Below are 25,602 nucleotides of genomic sequence, written 5' to 3'. Positions count from 1 at the left end.
TAATTATAAATATTAAAAATTGTGTTACACGTAAAACTGCCATTAGTCGTTTTACCATTGATGACTCTCCTTTTTCTTCTGCTAAGTGTGTGTGTGTGTGAGAGAGAAAGGAAGACATTGGTGGAAGAGAGTCCTGGTCTATTGGGGACAGTGTGTGTGTGTGTGAGAGAGAAGAGAGAGAGAATTAAGAAATGGTTTATTATTCAATTGAGAGAGGGAAAATGTCATTTTCCTATTTGTTGGACTTTTTTTTTTTGGATTTTATTATTATTATCATCTCATGCAATAGGATTTATTATTGAGTATAACTCGAAATCCTAAGCTACTCCCTTTTATAAGGAAACAAAAGAAGTTGAATACTACTTTAAATTAATTACCTCTTATTTCTTGTGTCTCACTAAACATATTTTAACCTTGAATAACTATTTTTTTTTTATTTTTTGGTTCCTTTGCATAGAAAATATTTTATATTTAGATTATTATTGAAATCATATTATCCTTAAATATGGCGTAACAATATGAATTTAGCATAATACATGGATGATTAAATGATTTAGGATTCAATAATCTATTAAATTTGGGAAGAAAGGATATCATAAATTCATAATTTGATTAGTTTTAGGTTAAACTTTAAGAGAACAGAATAAGCAAGGATGCCAAATTATACCCCTTTACGTCCACCCTTTTCAATCTTGTATGAAAATATCTCAAAAGAATATAAGATAATAAGAAGGTTGTGGAGGATAAAAATGAAGCAACAAATAGGGGCGGAGCTAGAAGTACAGTTACGGATTCAGCCGAATCCAGTAGTTTTTGCTTAAACAATGTATTTATGTTCAAGAAATTCATTAAATATGTACATATATTAAGTTTAGAACTCAGTTATTAATTAGCACTTGAAATCGTTGTTCTAAAATAATTCCGAACTTATAAAATTGAAATTCTAACTCTACCTCGGACAACAAAGGCAATTGTGTTTGTGTGAGAGAGAGAGTGAGAGAGGGAGTGAGAGAGATAGAGAGAGAGTCGTGTTTAAAATAAATTACTATTGTTTATCCTATTATTATAAAATATGAGTAAATTATGCGTATACACCTTGTTCTATGTGGTGTCACGGGACACAGTCGAATTTTTTTTACTAATTATGTATAAGAAAAATAAAAATATTAAGGATAAATATAGAAAATGACACCGCTTACAACTACAATAAGTTATTTAGTTCATTTCTTCAAATTGTGACAGTGTTTATGAAAAAATTTACCTTAAATCTAACAACAAAGAGATTGATTTTACTAAGAGTCTCAATTCTTCGCAAAAGTTAGAATATTACTACTACTTCTATTGTTTCCCTTTTTCAGTTAGGGTTGAAGTATTCGAATAGGCTGTCAAAGTTGACTAAATGTGTTGATGGGAACAAGCTAAAGGATTCTTAATTAGCTGACATACCTAATAATCTTATCTCTTCTTTGAGGGTTGGCATGGCTAATATTATGCATCAGGTTGGTGTAAATAAAGAAAAGAAAATTTGACATGTAAACCATTTCAAGTATTTAAATGGAAGTAAATTAAATATGACAAAAACCGATGAACTATCAACAAATGGTTCGTAGGAATTTTAAGTTGATGGTTAACAATTGTTAATAAAAGAGACGCTATAACTAGAGAGAAAAAAAAGATTTTTAAGAAGCTAATTTGTCTGTGTCTATTAACTATATAGCTTAAGTAAATTAAATATGATAAAAATTGATGAACTACCAACGAATGATTCATAGAAATTTTAACAACTGCCAATAAAAGAGATGCCATAATTCGAGGGGGGGAAATACTGATAAGGAGGTAATTTGTTTTTGTCCGTAAAATATATAGCCAAATTTTATCTTACTTGCACCAGATATTTACACCAATTTATATAGCCCAACCTATAAACTATAATAACAAAAATAACAACATACTCGATGTATTCCCACAAGTGGAATCTAGGAAGGATAGTATGTACCCAGACCTTACCCCTACCTTGTGAAGGTAGAGAGGCTATTTCCGGTAGATCATCGGCTCAAGAAAAACATAATCATAGCAAAATGACAAAGAACTACGGAAAGAGAAGCAATAACAACAAGAAGAATAATACTAGAACCGGAGCAAATATACAACAGGAAGAACCCAACCTATAAACTATAGTAATTTTTTTCCACTTAGAAGGATTTTCTTAGGGATCAATTAAAAATTTCCTTGCTTTTCAATTCTTCTTATTAGCTGGATATCACTTTGTATCATACATAAGAAGAAAAGATGAGAACATGAAGAAACGTGCAGTCTCTACCAATACAAATTTTCACGTTACAACCTATTTTCAGCATCATGCATGTAGTTTCTCTTACTACTATAAACTAATACTCCTTAAATAAACCGTTTGTAAAAATTATAAAATTGAAAAAAAAGTTATATTTGTGTGTTATTCCACTATTGGAGGCTTTGAGTCAACACAACTTAGGATGATCAAAAGTTTCAAGGGAAGAAATTGATATTTAAAGGGCAAACTTAAAGATAAAAAAGAACCAAGCAAAGGGTATAAGAATGCTTCTTTTTCAGGACATGAATGAGAGAGAATACATGTTTGATGCATCATTCTAGCACATGTACCATTGACCCTTTCTCTTTCCCTTTTATGCATTAGCCAAATAATCTGTTTAATTAGCACTGATTGGCAACTTAAAATATACAGTAAACGTCCTGCTACAATAGATTAAATTACAATGATGATGATGATATATATATATATATATCCTTTAATAATTAAATCTCTCTACCTTGACAATTACTAGCTGGAACTGGCTAAACTTCAGTGCTTGGAGGGCAGGTGGGATGATAAAAACAAACTAGCACAAGGAAAATGCAGCCAAGAGAGGACAAAAACATGAGCAAGTTGCTATATACATGAGTCAGAGTGATAATAATAATAATATTTTATATTGCATGAAATTGACATGAAACCTCTATCAATTATCAACAGGAACTGCTTTAACATGTATCTATTTTGAGTGGAGAAAAAGCAGCATTTGCGTCAATTATCTACAGAAACTGCTACAACCATCCTAGCTGCTGAACTGGCAATAGCATCATCATACACAAATGCAGCAGAGAAAGGGCGCCCGCGTTAATGCACCACAGGCTGCCCTTCTAGCAGTGCAACAATAAAGACAAAGCACTATTGCATATCCAATGTGATCAACAGTAGTTCACCTCTATGCCACCCGCATATACTTCAATTTACAATAGGGATGACACATTTCAATGCAACATTGTAAACAATTCGGGGGAAGGTGGGAAATAAGAAAAAAGAAAACACAAGATGGAGGAAGAGGAACTCCAGGCATTAAAACGATGCCTAATATATATGCATACCCTTGCTTCCAGCCTTCTATTTCTTCTGGATCAGAATACCATGTTTCTGGCAAAGAGCATCTAGACGACCACCCTGAGAGTTACGAATGTACAACTGTATTTGCTATCTTAGCAGCTCAGCTAGCAGCTTACGGATTCAGGATTTATTTGTCCACTATTTCCACCATGAGCATTAAACCCAGTAACAGGCATGGACCGCTGAGCAAAATTGAACAGCAGCTTCCTCTGCTGCTCATTCGTGTGCGGAAGACCTGCACGTAGAAGCTCGACAGGCATTTCTCTACTTACAGCTCTTGCAGCCTCTGAACCAATCATCTCTGTGTTTGACGGAGTCTGTGCAAGTATTGATTGCATTATACTGTCATACTTACTCAGACAATACTTGGTAAGTAGACCAAAGAAGGCATCAAAAGACGCCTGCCAAAGGGCAGGATTAGGCATGCTGAAGCTGCCTCCAGCCTGAGGATCTGTTAACAGATAAGTTGCCCTATCAAGAACAGACTTTAGAATAACAGTGGCTCCATCTCCAGCAGGGCTTCCAAGTGGGCGGAGAGGAGGCTGCTCTGACGAACAAACAATAGCAGCTAGACAAGCACTGAGCGAATTGAGGTCCATGCCACTGACGCATGCAGAGACTGTTTTTGCAAGATTAGTGATGGTCTCTGCTGCTTCCACATCATGTGGAAGGCCACCAAACAAGACCCTTAAATGTCGAAAAATTGCCATGCAAACTATTCTGGCAAGCTCACCTCCAGGAATAAGAAGTTGAAGGTACCTCGATATGAGCTTTCGGCCTTTAGGAAGAGATACCAACCATAAAAATACAATGTCATCTTTAGGGGTAAGCCCTACAGAACTGCCACTTTTTCCAAGGGGGTCAACAAGCTGAAGCGAGGTCGCCATGCCTTCTAACAGGATTTGCCGTTTCCGCCTGAGTTGAGCACCACCATCCTGGGGCTGAGTAAACAGAAGTAGCCGGTCAATGTCATCGACCTCAAGCAGAAGATAGAAACCATCTTCTACGGTAATTCTAGCTGCAAATGTTGGTTCCTGCTCCAAAGGTTTCTCAGATATCTTCTGTTCACCACTGCCATCATTAGAAACAAGGCCTGGTGGATCAGATTCAAGAAGAGCACGAGGCCTGCGGATAGAAGAAAATGAAACCCGCCCCTGAGCATCAACATGGAGATGAGGCTGCGTTTCTGTGCTATTGCGCGACCGTGAAGATTGCTCCTTGTTTGGACAGAACCGGCGCATTGATCTTGACTCAGCTGCTTTCTTTGCAAGCCGAGCTTGGTGATAATAATCGTCTACATATGGATCATTCCGATGTGTTGCAGAATGCTGCATTTTCAGAATGCTCTCTATTTCATCACCAGTCATGTACTTAGATCTGAACTGTGACACATTACTCTCCCGTTTGTGGTTACTACCGTCAGTAACTTGTTTGGATGAATACTCACTCTGTCTACCTTTATGTGATGACTTAGATCTTGGATTTCTGAAATCCGCCAATCCATATTTGCTCAGATGCGATGGTGAAGGGTAGGAATTAAATAATTGAGATTGTAGTGCTGAAAAATGACCTAAAGATGGCTGGACTGCAAGATGCAGTCTCTGCTGCTGCAGAGGGGACATTATCTGAGGGGATAATAGCCCGTTTTGATGAGGAAACTGATGTGGTAAGATACTGTTTAAGAGACTAGAATGGTCCCCATGGATGAGTCCTGCATGGCTGGTCCACTGATTTTGCAGCCGGTTATTAAGTGAAAGGCCAATGGTGTTCAACTGTGACATGTTTCCACCATAATGGAGCCCATGAGGCAAGCCTGCCAAATGCATATTAGAGTTTGACAAAGAAGAGAGATTAGCAGTGAAATAGGGAGACTGAGGTCCAGCGGCAAGAGATGATATGTTTTGCGGACGTAAATGGCTGCAAGGTGAGGATTGTTGAGACTGGCCACCTGGAGGAGGAAAAGAACTGAACGATGACTTCGGTACTAAAATGGGTTCACTTAAGAAGTGCTGAAGTTGTTGGGGTTGCTGAGGGTATGAGGATGTTCTATACAATGGTTTTGACTCTGCAAGATGCACAGCAGAGAGATGTGGCTGTGAAGACCATCTTTTGCTTTCCTGGTAACATTCACTGTCAGACAAATTCTGATCAAACCAATCAGGAAAATCTGACTCCTTTGTCCATTCAGCTGCAGATGAACCTGCAAATAACTTTCATCAATCAAAAAGACACGCACGGCAAGCCATCACAAGAATGACAATCATGAACCAGAGACGTAAAAAGCAAAATGCGAGAATACCATGAAAGTCTGTTGAGGCTTTAAGTGCAAAGCGCAATTAAAGTGTGGGGTTTGGTGAAAAATAAGCTAATGAAGCAAAGTTTAAAATTTAAAAATAACGCAAAAAAATGTAAATATAAATGCAAACAATAATTCTTTTTGGAAAAAGAGAGGTAAAAGCTATAATTAAGTTCAAAAACCATTTTAAATTTCTAATTTAACTGAAAAGATGTTAAGTTCTTAGTGGCAAGTCTAATACTAAATTTCAATTTTCTTAATCCTAATTCCTAAATTTCAAGGGGGCGGGGAGATTGACGAGGATGTCACACACCGTATAGGGGCGGGATGAATGAAATGGAGGTTAGCATCTAGCGTCTTGTGTGACAAGAATGTGCCGCCAAAACTTAAAAGTAAGTTCTATAGAGTGGTGGTTAGACCGGCCATGTTGTATAGGGCAGAGTGTTGGCCGGTCAAGAACTCCCATATCCAGAAGATGAAAGCAGCAGAAATGAGGATGTTGAGATGGATGGGTGGACATACTAAGTTGGATAAGATTAGGAATGTAGATATTCGTGTGAAGGTGGGTATGGCCCAAATGGAGGACAAGATGGGGAAGCGAGGCTTAGATGGTTCGGGCATGTGTAAAGGCGAAGTCTAGATGTCCCAATAAGGAGGTGTGAGCGATTGGTTTTGGCGGGTAAGAGAAGAGGTAGAGGGCGGTCTAAGAAGTATAGGCAAGAGGTGATAAGACAGGACATGGCACAGCTTCAGCTTACCCAGGACATGGCCATTGATAGGAATGTGTGGAGGTCGAGAATTAGGGTTGAAAGTTAGTAGGTAGTCGAGCGTTTTTCTATTCCGTACCGGGTGTAAGACTAGTTCGATAGTGTCTTACCTTAGATTGCTAGTACTACATGTTATTTTCATACTATTTTCCGCTTCGGTATCCTAGTATCTTGTCATTGTTACTGCTTGTTGCTATTGCTTTCTTCCATCTATTTTTCTGGCTCTTAGGTTGATGGTACTATCTTTTTGTTCTGGCCTTTGTTGTTGTTACTGCTTGTTTCAATTGTTTCTTTTCATTTTCTTGAGCAGAGGGTCTATCGGAAAAAGCCTCTCTACCCCAAGGTAGGGGTAAGGTCTGCATACACACTACCCTCCCTAGACTCCACTTGTGGGACTCTACTGGGTTGTTATTGTTGTTGTTATCTAATCGCTGAAAAGTTCAGTCATGATGTTCTATTAACAATTAATGTCTCACTTTGTCAACTATCTTTATATGTCTAGTATTATGCTCTTAAAGACAGTGACCATCAGTACAAAGGTGCGCCCTTATCACCTTGGCACCTAAACCAAAGCGCCAACTAAGTGAGGGGAAGCGCACAACTTGAGCTTCAGAGCTTAAGCGTGCATTAAGCGATCCTTTATTAACACTATTATGAACATAATATTTAATCTAGTGAACATTCCGAAGAGATAGTGATAACCAAAAGAATCTTCACATACACAGATCTCTTAAAGCTGCCCTCTAATAGCATGCAAATCGATAGGTGCATTGTATGTGCGATATATCATTGTTTCAATACACAAGATATGGATAAAAGGAGAAACGATGGCGTCAAGAACATGGAAGATGTAGGGAGCTGAAGTCAAACGCGAGTCAACAGCTCCTTTGAACCCCACAAACCAATCAAATCAAACAATTAAATTGGTAAAGATTCTTTTGAAAAATAATTAGTAATTGGTAAAGAAGAAACTACAGGTTTGCCCAGATACCCAGAGTGAACAACATAGATGTTCAGAAGATCCCAACTCAAATGCTGCTAGATCACATAATGTATAGCAATCCAACATAAAATAACGAACAAGACAAAAGGGAAAAGATACTTTATGCCTTATGGTTAATTTCTTTCCAGAATTGGGTTTAGCCGGACAGCCAGTGAAGAATGGCGATAATTCTTTTTCCTTTTTTTTCCGGATATGGTAAATCCTTAACCCCCCCCCCCCCCAAACCCCAAAAAAAACAAAAAACCCTTCCTAGAAGTCAACGGTACATCTCACAATGAAGATTCCATGATATGGAAGAGAGATGGAAAGGACTTCACAGTTAAATCAGTATACACTCTTTTAAAACTCTACTGGACACCAAAATACAAGCTGGCCTTGGAAAAATATTTGGAAAGTTAATGCTCTTTTCAAAGAGATATGCTTCTCTTGGTTGGTGGCTAGAAGAGCATGCTTAACCCATGAAAAACTACAAAGAAGGGGATTTCAGCTAAGCTCAAGATGCTTCTTGTGTCAGGAGAATGCAGAAAATAATAACCATCTGTTCTTACACTGCAAAATGACTGGTCAGCTTTGGCAAATTTTTCTGAGCATGATTGGCCTAAATTGGGTCATGCCAGAGTCTACAATTGAGCTTCTTAAATGCTGGAAAAATGGGGGAGGCAGGGTAAGGCAGAAGAAATGGTGGAACTCCATCCCAGCTTGTGTATGGTGGACTATATGGACAGAGAGAAATGCAAGGTGTTTTGAAGACAATAGTAACTCTATACAGACAATTAAGATGAATTGTATACAATCTTTGTATTTTTGGTGTAAAGGAAAATATGTAGAAGATACTGAATCTTTAATGGATTTTCTAGAAGCCTTATAGTAACCTTCTAAGAAGAACAAAGTTCTATTTTGCTTAATCTACTTTGTAAATATGGTGCCCAGCTTTTCCTTAAGGCTGATGAATATATTGTTACCATTCTCAAAAAAAAAGAAGAAGTCAATAGTGACCCTTCCCCACTTTGCTCCCTTAGAGACTCGAATTCACAACCTCTTGGTCGGTGGTGGAGTTGTCTTACGACAACTGCTGCTCACTTGTCAAAGAACAACAATTTTCCACTCTAAAACCTAAATGTTGTGTCGCATGGATCTCTCCGCAGGTAATTATGCCAAATAAGCCTCTCTAAAAATGATCTTTTAGGGAACAACAACAACATACCCAGTGTAATCCCACAAGTGGGGTCTAGGAAGGGTAGTGACAGTATAGGTATTGGACAGCAACAGCGTAGAGAAAAGGACACAAAGTTGAAATGTGGCATTGAGGAAAAACGGATCAATATTGAAAGAACTTCCACAAGTAAACACGTTCATCAATGCAATACAGAGACATCTTCTGCTTTTTCAATTGGAGTATCCAACTCCAATTTGGTAGACAAGGGGAAAGATTGTGATGGTCATGCTTGCTTTGCTAGAGATCAAGTCAAGCTGGCAGCATGCATGTCCTCAAATCAGCCATGTCTATGCATTCACTGTAGTACCATGGCCCAATAAGTTCTGTCTCACGGCAATGGCAAGTAAATTTCCCCAACACTATTATGATGAAAATATACATTGTTCCTTCAGCAGTAACATTCTCCTACATACTTGATTTGACTTCCCAATTCAATTTACAAACTCAAGTTGCTTTACCTCTTTGAATTTGAGGCGTTGTTGAATGTCAGGAGAATTATTTAAGTTATATGTTGAATGGGCTAAATTTATTTTATATGCCAAGGTTAAGCATATAGAATATTCTTAAAGATTGTATCCATAATCAGGAATTCTGATAATTCGGAACGCCATAACTAGGAATCCAGAAAGGTAAATTCCTTTTTATCATGTAACACAAACTCCTAAAAAAGAAATCTCCTATGTTTTGTCCACAACTTAATTAAATATGGATTCTCTTTTCACATATATGCACCCAAAAAATCCCAAAATAGATTCAGCAAATACAATTAAAACTTTTAGGAATGATGAATCAATGCCTGCACTTACTTTCCCTGGAAAAAGATCCTGATCCACGGTCGCCAATAACTCCAGGATGCCTAGGCCCAGTGACATTTCTGTTCAACTAGAAGAGACAAATGAAAAGCATTCACGTAAGTCTCAAGAAAGAACATCTCAATACCCTTACTTATCAGGGAAAAAAAGGGGAGCATATCAATACCAACCATTCTCTTTGATTGAGTACAAGTAAGTTGTTATGGTATTATTTTAATTAGTGATGATCAAGAATTATATTGCATTTAACTGCATAATATAAAGGATAAAAAAGTAAATCCAAAGCAGTAAGCCCATGTAACATCAGGATCTGTTGTCTCTTACGAGAGGTACAGATCAAAAGAATTAATTATATTGAGTTGCTGTTTCATTCTACGAAGTATATATAAAAGTTCCAGGTGTTACTCCTTAAGAAAAGCAAACTATCTCTAATAAATGGGGAGACAGAGAGAACTAGTACTAAGCACCTCCTGAAATTACAGAAAATATCTCGAAGTATTTACAAAGAGATGCTGGCATAAAGTTTAGAATCCCTAGTTCCAGGAGCCTTTGATGGAAGACAATAAAAATTAGTAAAAAATTTCATCTATTAGGAATCTCGCTGCAAGATATCTCCCCATTTTGTAGAATGAAAATAAACAGACCCATACTGCTAGGAAGATAGAAAATTAGAGAACGTTATAAACATCCAACCCTAAACATAAGAAATATGAAGGTTATAGAGAATCATAACCATCACTCAAACCAGTGCAGCATGGCTGACCTTTGAAAATGTAGTTGCTAGATCATCTAAGTCAGATAAAGACCCCAAAGCTGATCCCTGGAAACAAAAGCATTGAATTAATTAGTGGTAGCAAACTATATTACAAAACTCTACAATTTATCAGCAACTTATCAAGCTAATAAGCACAGTATCATATTCAAAAGAGCACGTACAAGTTCACAAGACAGTATCAAATCAAGGTAATAGGCACAATAGGGTAAGTTCTGGGATGCAGAACTGCAGTATTTTCATATTATCGTATTGACTCCTCAGTAGAAAGATGTACCAAGCTCGTTTCTTAATTGATTGAAAGGCAAATGTGCTAAGCACAATTACACTTAGTCAAAAATAAGGATTGTAAAGTGCCCAAAATGTTTGACTAGTACCTAGGAGTAGTTAAGAAAATATTACTGGCTACTCTCTCGCCATTTACACGACCCACAAATTACTGTTTTATGAAAAATAACAACTCCTATGTGTTACAGCCAAACAGACGAAACAATGGATTTTCACATGCCAAATCTTTCTAATCACAAGATCAACAATTAGGTAGAAAGACTCAATCTTTTAGCATATAAGTTAAATCTCTTTCATATTTTCCTTTCTCAAGTTGATAACACATAACTCACCATATATTAGAAAGAGGGTCCATATCCTACCACAATTGTAAAACATATATTCCATCTGTTTCAATTTATGTGACACTAATTCCTTTAGTCTGTCCCAAAAATAATGACATCTTTCTATATTTAGAAACAATATAATTTTAAACTTCCCATTTTCCCTCAATGATGCGATTTATAGCCAAAATATGTGGAGCTTGTTTTAGACCACAAGTTCCAAAAGTTTTTTTTTTCTTAAACTCCATGTCCAGTCAAACATCGAAACATAAATTGGGACGGAGGGAGTATGTACCTCATCTTTCTCAAACAAATGGTATTCCGGTAACTCATCATCACCAAATCCACCTCCCAACAAAGGAACACCATTATTTCCATCCTCTTCTAAACCCCTCAATTCAACTTCTTCCCCAAAAAAGGCATACTGTGATGCATCAAACAGCGCACCCTCTGTATCAAATAGAAAAAAAAAGAAAACCAATAATCAGGCCAGAAAAAAAAACTGATAGAAGTAATAAGTAAATTTGCACAAAATTAAACCCAGAGGGATAAAAGTAAAATCAATTCAACCTGATACAGAGCTGGAGGAGCTAGCCAAGTTGCTGAAATCATTGCTATCGAATTTCTCCATTAATTACAACAAAAAGCTCAAACTGAAGAATTGGAAAGTATACTAAACCTAACTATACAAACACACATACAGAAAAAAACGATAAAAATGTGAAGATTCCACCGAATCAACAAAGAGAACTGAGCTTTTATAGGGTTTTGAATATGTGAAGAGAAGAGCACATAGCGTAAATATATGTATATCTAACTATTATAGGTGTGTTGTTTGTGAGTGGAAGTAATAGATAGTAGGTTTTTCGAGGAATCGAAGAGGAAGAAAAAGGGGAGAGGGGTCAAATTTTTGTTTTGTTTTTGTTTTGTTTTGCTCCCCCGAAAAAGCGAGAGAGAACGCTGAGATCATAGTATAAAAGAACACCTAGCCTACGGGGGTTTTAGGTTTGTTTTTGAGCTGCGACTACATTTACTCTCGGTCCACTTTAATTAACTTTTTTAATCTTTTTTTATGATCCACTTATCTTTTTTTTATAGTCCACAATATTTAATTTTTTCAAATATTAAAAAAAAAAAAAATTCTTTTTTTCAAAGTTATCCTTGAAGTAAAAAAAGCTAGGTGTATTTATTGTATTTTCAATGAACAAACTAAGGCTAATATAATCAATTTTATTGTTAATTCATTCTCAAAATTAGATTTTTTAATATGTGTAAAAAATATCCAAAAATTAATTAAAATGGATCGAAGGGAGAAGTAAATAAATAAATAAATAAAAACTTATTCGCACCTAAATTAAATTAATTTATTATAGTCAATGATAAAAAGTTATATAGATTTAAAAATATAGTTAAATGATAAGAGTACACATAAAGTCCATGTATTTTATATTTATTGACTTACTAAAAATACAAGTTTAAGTTAGTTTTTCGATTATTATGAGCAATAATAAAGTTATTTTTGTGTGACCTATAAGTCACGAGTTTAAGTTGTGAAAGCAACAACTACTGCTTACATTAGGATAAAATCTCAATATCACTCTCCTTGGGATATAGCTCTTTCCTTAATCTATGTAAATGCGAGATACTTTGTGCACCGAACTGCCCTTATATGATATGATAAAACCGTATGAATCTATTTGTTAGGTGTGTTGAATAAAGTCAAACACGAAAAGTAGAAGAGGAAAAAGAAACTACTTATAAGGAATTGGATACTCTTAATTAATGATGTGAGGCATTTTCGAGAAAACGTGCGGGCTTGGCCCAAAACGGACAATAGCCGTTTTAGCTCAACAATTGGTATCAGGGCCAATGGTTTGGCGGCAGAACTACAGAGATGGTGTCGTGTGGCGTGCCTTTGCCTATCTACGGGGCTTACGACCTTTACCCGTAGCTTTGAAAATGCATACACAACTTTTGAGTTTTGGTAACCGTAAATACTCAAAATCATGTCGGTGACATAGTTAATCTCCAAAACTAGCCTATTAAACAGATGGGTCGTGTGAAACTTAGTTCAAGGGAGAGATTATTCCAAAATTAACCAATGAATAGTGATGGGTCATATGAAACTTAGTTCGAGGGGGAGATTATTAGGTGTATTGAATAAAGCCCCACATAGAAAGTATGAGAGAAAAAGAAGATACTTATAAGGAATTTGATACTCTTAATGGTGTGAGATATTTTCGGGAAAACCGTACGAGCTTGGTCCAAAACGGACAATATCACACCATGTTAAGAGTATATTTGGATCGTTTTAGCCCCTTTCATACAAAAAGTATTGGGTTAGACCTTTGAAGAGAGCGATTTACTTCTTTTAGAGAAAACTCTCTGAATTCAAATTAATCGGATTAATATCTTCAAATATAAGATGCTTAAAGGGAAAACATATAGCAATTCCACAAAGCTTTGTTTTATATGCTATTTGAACTTGTTTTCATCCGAATAATCGACTTATTATTCTTAAGAGACAAATTGTTCATTTTAGTGATCTTGAGACACTACTAGAAGAGGCAGCTCTAATCATTGAAACATTAAGAAATCTGAGTAAAGCACTCCTCTTATATTATTATATCTCCCCAACTTTAGTTTAGATGTTAAATATTAGATATTATAGCCAAGTATTTACAAAATTATTTAGATAGATTATCATATACATGACCGAATTAGAGGGTACTCATTATTGAGAAGAAACAAAGCTTAAATACAATTACAATCACCACTACTTGCATGTAATAACAACAATCTATAAGTGGAATAAGAATATTCTTTACAAAAAATTCTAATTTGATCCCAACATGAGTGAAATAAAAATATGCCTCAATAATGTTGAAATGGAGAATGACGTTTAACAAACGAGCAACCAAAAGTTTGAATAAGAAATTCCCAATTCTAGTTAAACTTTTCAAATTATACAATAACACAATAGGAAGTGCGAGAGTATATAGCTAGTGGTTATTAAATAAATTAAAGAAGGAAATATGAATAAACTTCATTCAATAATTTGGGGTTCTTCAACACTAGAGGGTCTCTACATTTTCTACTGCCATATCAAAGATTTTTAAAGTCGAATGAACGTGAAAGAATATAAGGTAAGATCCAAAAGAATAATTAATATATCCCGAAATCGGGTAAAATCAAATAATATTTTTCTTCTTTTTACAAACTGAGCAATAAATATTATACATAGGATTTGCTATATGTGCATGCCATGCTCTGTAGCGACCGGACAAAGCATTTCTTCAGGATGTATTAATATACAGTATGCAGTATTTTTGGTGGTGAATGCCTTAGAAAAAAAGCCAATGCTTCTTTCTGCGCACTCTAGCTGGAACCTCTGTGGCACATTATGTTCAAAGTAAAGTAAAAATCAGTATTCAAGAATAGCTATGACAAAAAATTCTGAACTGAGAAATAGTAAAAACAAGAAGACACTTTGTTACCTCCAATTTCGTATAACGAATTGTAGTGAACTTCGCTCCAGAAACTCAGCCACAATTCTGAAAATCAAGAATAAGAAGTCAAAAGTTTTGTACCTTCAAGAGATTAAACATATCCACAAGAAATGTTCGTCTGCACCACACGAATACATTTCCGAACAAGTGATTTGGAATTTATTTACTTAATAAGATAGAGTTAATCTGATCAGGTTTACTCGGCCTTTCCTAAGATCACCATGAATGGATGTTCTTGTTTATGAAAATATAATCAGTAGAACATCATCAAACATGTTAAAGGGGAGCCTTGGAGCAGCGGTAAAGTTGTCTCCATGTGACCTATCACGGGTTCTACCCGTGGAAGCAGCCGCTAATGTTTGTATTAGGATTGACTTTCTACATCACGCCCCTTGGGATACAGCCCGGACCCTGCATGAACACGTGATGTCTTGTGCACCGGGCTGCCCTTTTTTTTAATCATTAAACATGTTCAGCATATTCAATTTCTTGGGAAAACAATTTTAGCATAACAAAGAGAGAACTACTAAAACAGGAGTGACAATCTGATGTTACTTTATTGGCAGAGGATCAAGTTTATCGGTTGTAACAAATAACGCTTAATAGGTGCTTTGTATCATTAAATTGTGTGTTTCACGTGAAACAAGACTCTGGAGATAAATTCTCCTGAAAGCAACTAATACTGCTCAGTAAGTGCATCAGGAAACTCTGTATAAAGCTTACTTTCACTGATTGTAAACATACAAATGTTTCACAGTTCACAGATGACAGCAAAGGACTCTTGTCATTAGAATCGGCCTCGTTAAATGATGCAACAATGTCATTACAAATTAAAGGTGTTTTAGTTACAATACATAAAAGTTAATTAGTACCAGTTCACTTCGGAGACATACTTCCACTCACAATCTATTGTCTGTGGTATCAAGCAACACGATGATACTTTCTTCCAAATGAGAAAAGCACATCCATTTGTCAAAATTGAGAAGATGATTTCTTTTTGTTTTCCTTTTGTTTTTTCCATTTTTGTTTCATGCATATTTATTCTTATAATAGAGTGGGAGCATGCTAGAGAGTTCAAAGTGGGACCATGCTACAAAGTTCAGAAGAATACTTTTGGTTTAGTGTCTCAAACAAAACCAGCAAGTACTATTATTTAAATTCTGGAATTTATATCATAATATAATTATTTTAGAGTTATTTGTAAATTTCAAGTATTTAGTTTATTTTTTGAGTTTAAAAACTCAAGCAGGAAGTCAAAGAATTAATTATCATAAGTATTGATTGTGCCATGATCATTAGGTAAAAATAACAGAAGATTTATGTACCCCTAGAAGGTTGTATGTCCTTGGGAAGGATATCAATGTAGCCATTGTCTCGGAAAGACGTAACCAAGCATATTTTTACCCCAAACTGCAAACAAAATACAAGCAAACACAAGCACCATCAGTCATCCAATACGGGAAAGCAAAAAAAAAATGCAGAGGACATAAGGGTGAAAGGCTAATTAACAACACAAACATCTAAAGCAGTTCCACAAAGGTAAAAGAGCAAGAGATAAGTTATATTGCGGAAATTCTTTACGTAGTAGATGTCCTGCTTTTAAGTTGCTTTCATGTCTGATGCTATGTTGAACTTCAAATATATTCAAGTTTGAACCCATAATTTCTAAAGTGTAGCAAATTTAGTTGTAAGAATCTAAAAGCTGAACCCACCCAATTTCAATCCTGAATCCGCCTTTGTATTTGATGTCTTAGACATTTGTATACCTTCTAAGCGTAAATATAGGTTGACAAGATGTGACAGGGCAAATTTAACTTTTTCTCATTTCTGCTCTAATATCTACAGTTAAATTTCAGTAACCTACATGCAACACAGGCATACTGCACAAAAAGTCAGGCTAAAAAATAAGAAGATGCCGGTGTTTGTAAGAAAGTAAGAGGGATTATTAGAAATGTTCTTGGTTATTTTCTCCTACACCCTTGGGCAAGAATAAAGCTCTAAATTTCACCGTCAAAAAGTTCTACTCAGGAACCATTTTAATACATTGAGGGGTTTTCTCTTAAGGAAAAAGAATTTTCATAAAAACCAAATGGTTAAAGGTTAACAGCTCAGCCATGGTGACCAGGAAGCCGAGCAGAATTGCCTTAATACTCATAACTCTTAATGCTAACATATTATATACCAACATCAACTCAAAAATTCACTTCCTAAAATTTTTCCACTATGTGTATAATGCAATGATAGATACTATTAACAAAGTCCCTTCATTGTTTTTTTTCTCATTTAAAAAGCTTAAATTTGCAATGCATCAGTTACACTATCCAGGCAATACACCATTATTGACAGTATAATTTGTTGGCTTTTTCTTGTTCGTATTGTTTAAATGCTGTCTTACATACTAACAAGTGTACCGTATATATGCCTCAAAAGCTAGTTGAGGACAAAAGAGAAACTTTCAACTTACTCTATCGGCAGCGGCTTGTAGAGTGACATGATCTCCCCACTCTCCCAACCTGGTTAGAGCAAGAATATGTTGGTAATGTATTAAGATTTCCCGCTATAAGAAGCACTGAAAATTGAGCAGACAGCTTACCTCTTCATTTTCCTCAAGTAGCTTTTGTATCTCATGGGCACATAACCTTCATATAACTTTCTGAAGTGCTTTAGCTGAAATGGATTGCCAACTAGGATAAGAAACGTGTAGGACATAAACTAGACATAGGTGTCAAACTCAAGCAAGTATAGGACTGTGTTGATGTTTAATAGATCCACAAATTAGGTTAAGCAGTTGAGCTGATGAGTCTCAAGCAAACACCGGGATATTTTATTTTTAGTACTCTATTATTATGCACGAGTTACTTTAGTTCTACTAAAACTAACGAAAAAAAATATAAGCAGTGCAGGATATGGTAATCTAAGATGAACACAATCCTCAAACATAATCATTATGTAATCTTAACTTTTCACACATCCTGTTTCACAACCAAAGACAAGAGATGAGAAGCAAATATTGAAAAAATGCAAACAGACCTGTTTAACAACCTCCTTCCTTACATGCTTATGATACTCTGGATTATGATACAACTGATCCGAAAGGGCGCGAAACTACAATAAGCCAGGTAGACAGTCATAAAGCAGGTTTAAACCACCTGTGAACTAATAAGTAGCAAGTGGGTCTCAAGTGCGGCGAGAGCTTGTCGACTAGTCAAAAGAGACCAACCTGGCAATTCCCATCTCCTTCAATTTGCATTTCAGTAAGACCATATGTCGCTAACCTGAATCAAAGTTAAACATAGGATCAGACTTGTCAAAGGCGAAAAACATAGAAAAGCACCAAGAAATTATCGCTGTTTAAGTGCTAAGTGTAATTAAAGCATGGCTTAAGTTATGAAAAAAGACGCTAATGAAGAAAAAAGTACACATTTGTAAATGGAAAAAAGATAACCACGAGCACAAAAAACAATAATTCGGACAAAGAATTGAAAAACTATAATTAATCGATACATATGAAGTGAAAATCATGTCAATCAAGTTCCAAAAACTGGATTCACAAAATAAGTCAACCAACGACCTCAAGCTGAACAACTATAGCATGCTCAGTACAGTGATGGATAACCTGCTAGAGAGCCTCCCATGGTCTAGTGTGGCATCGTTTGGGTCAGGTATCTCCCCAATTACCCGTGGAGTGTGCTGCAGGTACAATAAGACTGTAAGTAGAATGTAGAGATAGTACAACATGGGTTTTCACGGGTTAAAGCTCAAAAGGCAATATATAGAGAAGCAACCTTTCGATACATACATATACATACATGTGGTCACATTATACACTCGTTTAATTTGAAAGAGTTGCCCAAAAAAATGTAAATTTAGATAATTGTTCATAAAAAAGTCAAAAGTTCCCCGGATTGCCAAACTTCTTGAACATTTTCCTTCTTCCTCTATGGATAGGGTGACGTGACGCGCAATGGATCGGTTAGAAAGGAGAAGAAATTGATCACATGTCCCCTTCGCAACAACCTTTTTCCCTTTCTCGCATGCTTATTCAAGCTCGAAATTTTCTTCTATCTGTATTTAGTTACCCGAACCTATGCAAAGCAAGCCTACACTCTAGCTGGGGCCAAGCCGTCTTTGTCTAAGTTCCATTACCTCATTAACTCGATAAAATAGCTCGAAAAATGGGTTTTTCTACTACTTGGCATTAAGAGAAGCTTGGTAGCATAATGTGTCAAGGAGGTGGTTTTCGCCTATCTATAAGGACAATTGGAGTTGATGGTCCTTGTTCTGTTACAGTAAGGAATGTTGCTGGAATTACTTGCATTGATGGAACAGAAGCTCTTCCTGCTCTTGTATCCCATGAAGAATAGGCTCAAGGGACATCCATGGACAATCCGTACATGGTTTAGCTAATTTAATAGCCTTCGGAGAAAAGTGACAAGTACCACGGACAAGCAAATTGCTTCTGGATTCATTTAAGGTGAAACGTTGGAATGGTGAGGGATAACCCGAGCGAGTCAGCTAAAAACAGAGACGGAAAATATCAGTACCATTTTGGCCGGCGTATGCTTGTTGAAGAGAACAAGCTCTCTTCTAGCAAGCTAAAGTGAAAGAGAGAGATAGTATAGAATACCTAAGTTGATTTATCATAGCAGATACTACAAGTTACAAGCAAATCTCTACATAAACCTATACAAGCCAAGATAGTGAGTCCATCAAATCACAAAAGACTAATACCAGATACCTTTCTAGGTAAAGTGGTAAAATTACTTTCTTTCTTCCACAAGATCTCCATTTAAAGAGACTATCAATTAGTGGATAACAAAGAAAAGCCTTATAGTACTACAACGAGTGTAATCATACCGGGATTGAGTCCAAATGAGAAAGTCTCCTCCCAAGTTTATTGCCACCATAATTGAGCGAATTTTCTTCTTCTTCAGCTAAAATTCTTGCAATGGTATGATCATCCTCAGTACCTTGTGAACTGCTATTCAAACTAGATGTTGTAGAACTTGAGCTTGCTCTTGAATTTCCATAGTATTCACTCATATTATGTCAAACAACTTCTCAACACACAAAAAAAGAGAAAATTTCCTATTAAACAACATCCACGGAGAGAAAGTAGAATCATTAAAAGTTTGTACGGATCGAATCAGACAATTGTCAGCATATATACGCAAAATTAAAAATACCCAAATAAAACAACCAAAAGAACTACAAAACAACCAACAAAAAGATCCAAAATGAAGAACCAAGTTGAGGAAAATGACAAAGAAAACACAATGGTTTTCTAGTGTGTGTATATGATTTTGATTTCAAGAAAAGAAAGAGAGATACCTGTGAAGGGAAGATAGCGGAAGGGAAAGGAAAAGGGAAGAGTTGGTTGAGGGAAGTAAATAGCTTGTAAAGTATGAAGACACAGATAAAACGTCATTCTCTGAAAAACCCAACAGGCAAATCTAAAGAGATTGATTGAATGTTTCGGTAAACAAACAACGCCTATAGGAGAACAGGAAGCGTGTGCGGCCGAGTAATAGAAGCTTCTTCTTTGTGCCAAAACTTTGACTTTTGCTTTGCCTATTCATTTCATTGTTAAACAAACATCCCGTGTTTGCGAAAATCATAACATTTATATTTTTTTAAAAATAAAAGATCTACGTATCATTTAATAATACAGTATGTAATTAAAAATTTTATCTCACACACTAAACCGACTAACGCCTTATTTATTTGAACTTAACAGAGGTCTGACTCTTAATCATTCAGATCTCAAATATTAAATGCCTTTATTTTTAAAGTTTGAATCTTAATTATGCAAGTCTTAATAATTAAGTGTGTTTGTATTTTTTTATTTCACAACTAATTAATGAGTCTGAATAAGTATGTATGATTAAAATCTATAACAAAGACTTCATTTCATCAAGATGTTATCATCCATATTCAATATTAACTGCCGCCGCCATCACCTACCATTATTAACTACCACCATACAACCCATCACAACCACCACATTATCCTCAATCATAGCCGCCACCATTATCGACTACCACCGTCCACCATCCCCACCACTCCCACCGCCATCATTCTCAATCGCAACCAACTCATTCACCTCAACTGTGAGCATCTAATTTTTGATCTTGTTTGAATTTTTTACCACTTTTTAGTATGTAAATATATTTTAAGTTTAATTTATATATTTTAGCTCTTATTTCCTCTTTATAGGTGTTACTTAAGAAAATTATATTTCACTCATCTCATCAATACCTCACATTACCCCTCTTCCCAAACTCTCTCACGTCACTTTATGCTAGCATTCACTTTACCCTTTTTTCCCGAACTCCCTCACATCACTTTACACTAGCACTCACTTTACTCGTTTTCCCCTAACTCCCTCACATCACTTTACACTACACACACTCAATTCCTCTTCTTCACTTTTAAAATTCCAGTCCCCCCCTCCCCCTTCAAAATTCTAGGAAGAAGATTAAAAAAAAAACCTACTAATATTCTTCTTTAGAAAAAGACAAACATACCGAACAAAAGGGGGATGCAACACTTAGCCCCAAAATACTCGGCAATCTAACCAAAAAGAAAAATATTACATGCACAGAAACATCATCCTCAGGAGATTTTAAAGGAGGAAGAATTTTATTTTGAGAAATGAAAGTTCAGTCCAGTTTCAAAATCCGGTTCGCGGTTACAATTGTCGTTCATTTATTGTAGTTGCTGGAATTTATATTTCAACATTAGAAAGCTTAACTAAGGTTCATCTATACTTTCTTTGTTATTCATTTTAATATTATTTGCCTACTGTTTGAATATGCAATTTGATATGTATTTTAGAGCCTATTCTATCCATTGTTGTAGTTAAATTCGACTCTTAGTTTTTTCTTGTGATAATGTAGTAAGTAGTATTTTGTTAAGTGAGTTAAAATAATTTCGGTTATAAAAATCTGCATAATTTTGGCTTTATTTATTTTAAGTTGTTTAGGATATACAGTAGAACTTTACTTTAATTAAAGAAATATTTTTTTTAGTTCAAAATTCATATTAGGTATATACCCGATAGTCTACCAATTTAAAGAGATTACATATTCTTTGTTCCTAAAGATCTAAAAGATAACTAGAAAAATTTTAGATGTACTTTAAATATTAGCCCATGTGTTCATATCCGAACCTTGGATTGATATGCTTAAGTAATAAAAGGATCATGTGTGTATTCCCGCGTCTTGATACCTTTAAATTAAAAATAATTATGTTTTGACCATTGATGTTTGACTATAATTATATATTTTTAGTGCATTACTTACCTTACATTTTGGGACTTTAATGCTAAATTATACTATATTTGTGCTTAATTGAGTTTATTTTATGTGTAGGTACGTTGAAGACGAAATTGGGAGTAAAGTAAAGATTTTATGTATATTTTATGTAATACAAGAATGATTCGTGATTATTTGATGATGAAAAATATTATAATATATTATTGTGCAATGGTTGAAGACAAATTAAAAGAAGACAAAAGAAAGAAACAATTGCAAAGGAAAAAGAAGAAAGAAAACAAGAACAAAAGAGTTAATGCAAAGAAGTGAAAAGAACAATTAAAAAGAGAGAATTTGATAAAGTTAGGCAACGAAACAGCAAACTGAAATCGAAGAAGCAGTACGCGACGCGAGCTTTGAAGCTCTCTCTATAGAGGTTGCGGCGTAGTGTGTAGCGAGGTGAATCTCACGTTTTGCCTCGCGCCTGTAGCGAGGCGTTTCAGGTTTTTAAAGTCTATTTTGTCTCTTTTTTTTTGGTTCTGGACTTAGTTATTTTGTTTAGGCTTTTCCTAACATATATAAATAGTCATTAAACACTATTTTTAGGGGTAGACCGACTTTGGACAGATTTAGACGAAGGGAGAGCACAGAGCTGCCGTGGAGGCCGGAATTCATCAGATTCCATCTTTCTTCCATCAAATTTAGTAACTTTTACTTTTTTTTGATGATTTGTTGTTTTGCTATCATGTCTATGTGGAGCTAAACTTCACGTTATAGGGTCGTGATTATCATAAATATTGAAGTTTATTAATTATATTACCGTTAATTCGAGTTATCATCTTTAGTTGTTTCTCTAATTTTGTGCATAATTGCTTAATTGTTTGGCCAACAGTTGAGTTCTATTTACTATCTATGTTATGCTTGGGAAAGCCTTGCTTAGATTAGAGTAGAATTGGAGAGAGCTTGTTTCTGAACCCGTGGCTCGGGGAAAGATTTTGCGGTTAGGATAGGAATATATCTAACAGTCTTGCTTAGTTGAATACCGTATCATATTCGTTCATGATAGATTCAAGACCATAGGAATATAGGGTTGATATATTATGGATAGACAGATAGTATTATGGGAATATGCTATTTATATAAACGATCCGGTCAACTAGCAATCATAGATAATTTGGATTAACATGTGTAATTATAAACTCAATAGGATTGATAAACCGACCACAACCCTTGAATTTATATCTCCCTTGGTTACATGTTTAAATTTCACAATAGTAGTTGTAATAGAAAATTTAAACTTTAGATCATCTTGGACAGTAAATTGGTTTTAGTTTGCTTAGTTAACGGTTAATCTAAGTCTCTGTGGGTTCAACATCCGACTTTCGAGTCACTTTATTACTTGACAGCCACGTATACTTGCGTGTACTTGGGGAACCAACAAGTTTTTGGCACCGTTGTCGGGGACTTAGTTATTGATTATTTATCTAAGTTAAGCTTTTAATTAATTTCTGTTCAAGCTTTTAATTTTTCTATTTAGTTATTTTTCTAGATTAGACTTTTACTTTTATCTTTATAGGTTTTGCTTATTATTTATTATTTTTTTTTGTAAATATTTTTATTTTCATAAAAAAATAATTTTTCTCTTAGTGTGTTCATAGCTCTCTCAACATGACATCTGTGGATGAAATATCTGGAGGTAAGGTTATTGATAAAGACGCTTGGTTGACGGAAAACTTTTAAGGCCCGTCTTTTTGGGCTTGTCATGACCTGAACTCTGGGAGGTCTGAATTTGAATATGAGAGTAAGGGTTGGTATTGGAACGAATATTCACGATTAAGGGAATATGAGAAACGACGCTATCTTCTAATAAAGTTGGTGAATGACTGGTCGAAGGAGAGAGTTGATCTTGCACAAGAAATTGACAAGTTTGGCTTGGCTTTGCACAACTTGGATGTAGATTTGAGTGCAAAGGTTGATGCGTTTAACGCCCAACAATTTAATGATGGGTTGTGTGAAACTGAAAAAAATCTTCTAGACCAAATTGAGGAGCTAAAACGAGAATACCAAGCATTAGACCATATTTTTCTTGAGGATGCCAATACTGAGAGGAGTGTTCTAGAGTCATGTGAGGAAGTGGATAATATTATATTTGAAGACTCTAGTGTGTGTACATATGAGGATGTAAAGAGTAATACAATTCTAGAGTTATGGCGTATTGGTCCTCATTCCATACATTTTTCAACATTGTGTTTGGATGATGACATGAAAATCGAGTCATCTGAGCCTTTGGAGAAGCCAATGGACGAGGAACGGGGTGCGTATATTCTTGAATTTATTATGCCAAAAAGCAAAAATTACATTCCTCATCTAAAGGTCAAGAGGTGTAAAGCGAAAATTTTATTGCTTGGCCTGGTTTTCTTTGTAACCCCACCGAAGGAGCATAGCCACAAACTGGATGCCCTATTGGGGGCTCAATTCATAAGTTCGAGATGGAGACAAAAAAATACTACAAGTCGTGCCACGATGTTAAATCAGGCACTTGTTAGGAGGCAACCCAGCTTTACTGCTTTTTTTTATTTTTATTTTTATCTTATTATTGTTGTAGTGTCTGTTTTTATTTTGTAGGATTATAAGCATAGGAGGCAAAGCCATTAGAAGAGTGCAAAAGCGAGCTAGATGGTGAGAACTAAGTGTGGGGTGACCACACAAAGGACCATGCCTGGGGGAAGTTTGAGTACCCGTGAGCCGCTATTGCTTCGGCCTTTGGCCTTTTAGGGAGTTTCTTGTCCACCCTCGTTATTGTTTTGCTTTATTTATGCATTGGCGATACTGCACTCCTTTAAGTGTGGGGTGAGATAATTTCTCTAGATAATTAGTAGTAGTATGTTAGTAAAAATGTTAAATTCTTATTTTGATTTTAGCTTATTATTTTTGTTTTCGTAGTTATGTCATATTTAGTAGCTTAATTTTTTTTAAATGCGAAAAATAAGAAAAATCGAAAAAAAGGTAGAAAAATTGGACTTTTCCCGACGATGGATCTCCTAGACAGTTTTTTTGAGGGATTAAAGTCTAAACAAAAATCCAAAAATATGTCTTTTAATTTTCTTTAGGTAGTAATAATCCCCCATGATTTTTCTTTATGCCTCGGTTCTTTTTCATGGGATGTAGTTTGAACCGGGTAGTAGTTTTTCCTTTTATTTTTATTTTTTTTATTTTTAGAGTAGATTAGAATTTAGAAAATAAATGAAGGAAGAAAGATGAGATTCCTAGGCGCCCTTGACTTGTTTGATAGTGGCATATTTAGACTTTGGCATACGTAGTATCTTTCATATGTGCTAAAAGTGCTTATGATGCCTTGCTTATTTGGATAGCATATTTTGTGACGCCTATGTTTCATTTTCTTGACTTATGTTTACTTTGTGCTTAATGCTTAACATCTCGTAGCTCCGTGAATACTTGCATTAGTTTGAGAGTCGGAATGAAATCGTCCTTAGTGAGTCATGTGCCATGTGTGGTGAGATTTTTGTATAGTCCATGTTATTGTGCTTGTGTCTAGAACTTGCGCGGTATATGAGTCGAAGCGAAATTTGAGGTGATGCTCGGTTTGAAAAATGATTTTAGGCTTTCTTTGATCTTTTTGAGCTTATAGCTATCACAAATAAAATTTATCCCTAGTTAACCCTGTTAAGTATATAGACTTTTATTTGGCACCCACATTACAAGCCTATACCCCTTTTATTCTTAATTGACGTTGTTTTGATCATTTTACCTCTTAAAATATTTTAATGGTGAGATGAGCGCTAAAGAAGTAAGAAGGTACTAAGTGTGGGGTGGCTTACGAGTGGAACCAATGAAAGGAATAAATGTGCACTTATTTTGTAAAAGAATACACCACTAGTGAAAATTACAAAAGAGAGGAAAAAAAGTCTTTAAATGAATAAA

The 25,602-nt window shown here is 35.5% G+C and overlaps 2 protein-coding genes across 3 annotated transcripts; both read right to left on the bottom strand.

Annotated features, from left to right (window-relative positions):
• Positions 1-3,192: 3,192 nt before the first annotated feature.
• Positions 3,193-11,872, bottom strand: LOC104097371 (protein PAT1 homolog 2-like). The gene is made up of 5 exons (XM_009603928.4): positions 11,466-11,872; positions 11,191-11,345; positions 10,276-10,332; positions 9,507-9,582; positions 3,193-5,618 (listed from the first exon to the last, which is right to left on the bottom strand). The coding sequence occupies exons 1-5, from the start codon at positions 11,524-11,526 to the stop codon at positions 3,523-3,525; spliced, it is 2,445 nt and encodes an 814-aa protein (XP_009602223.1). The 5' UTR covers positions 11,527-11,872; the 3' UTR covers positions 3,193-3,522.
• A 2,170-nt stretch (positions 11,873-14,042) lies between these two features.
• LOC104097372 (OVARIAN TUMOR DOMAIN-containing deubiquitinating enzyme 11) lies at positions 14,043-19,901 on the bottom strand. Of its 2 annotated transcripts, XM_033656445.2 has the most exons (10): positions 19,736-19,901; positions 19,262-19,461; positions 18,021-18,094; positions 17,625-17,679; positions 17,435-17,509; positions 16,998-17,071; positions 16,869-16,917; positions 15,730-15,814; positions 14,393-14,449; positions 14,043-14,286 (listed from the first exon to the last, which is right to left on the bottom strand). In XM_033656445.2, exons 2-10 carry the CDS (start codon positions 19,445-19,447, stop codon positions 14,240-14,242), a joined length of 702 nt encoding a protein of 233 aa, XP_033512336.1. In that variant the 5' UTR covers positions 19,448-19,461; positions 19,736-19,901; the 3' UTR covers positions 14,043-14,239. The 2 variants fall into 2 exon arrangements, with proteins under 2 accessions (XP_033512336.1, XP_018626745.1); XM_018771229.3 differs by lacking the exon at positions 19,736-19,901 and having other exon boundaries at positions 19,262-19,570.
• Between the last annotated feature and the right edge of the window lie 5,701 nt (positions 19,902-25,602).

Source organism: Nicotiana tomentosiformis, chromosome 7 (genome assembly GCF_000390325.3).
Source record: "Nicotiana tomentosiformis chromosome 7, ASM39032v3, whole genome shotgun sequence".
NCBI classification, from domain to species: domain Eukaryota; kingdom Viridiplantae; phylum Streptophyta; class Magnoliopsida; order Solanales; family Solanaceae; genus Nicotiana; species Nicotiana tomentosiformis.
This window is presented reverse-complemented; position numbering and strand designations above follow the sequence as displayed.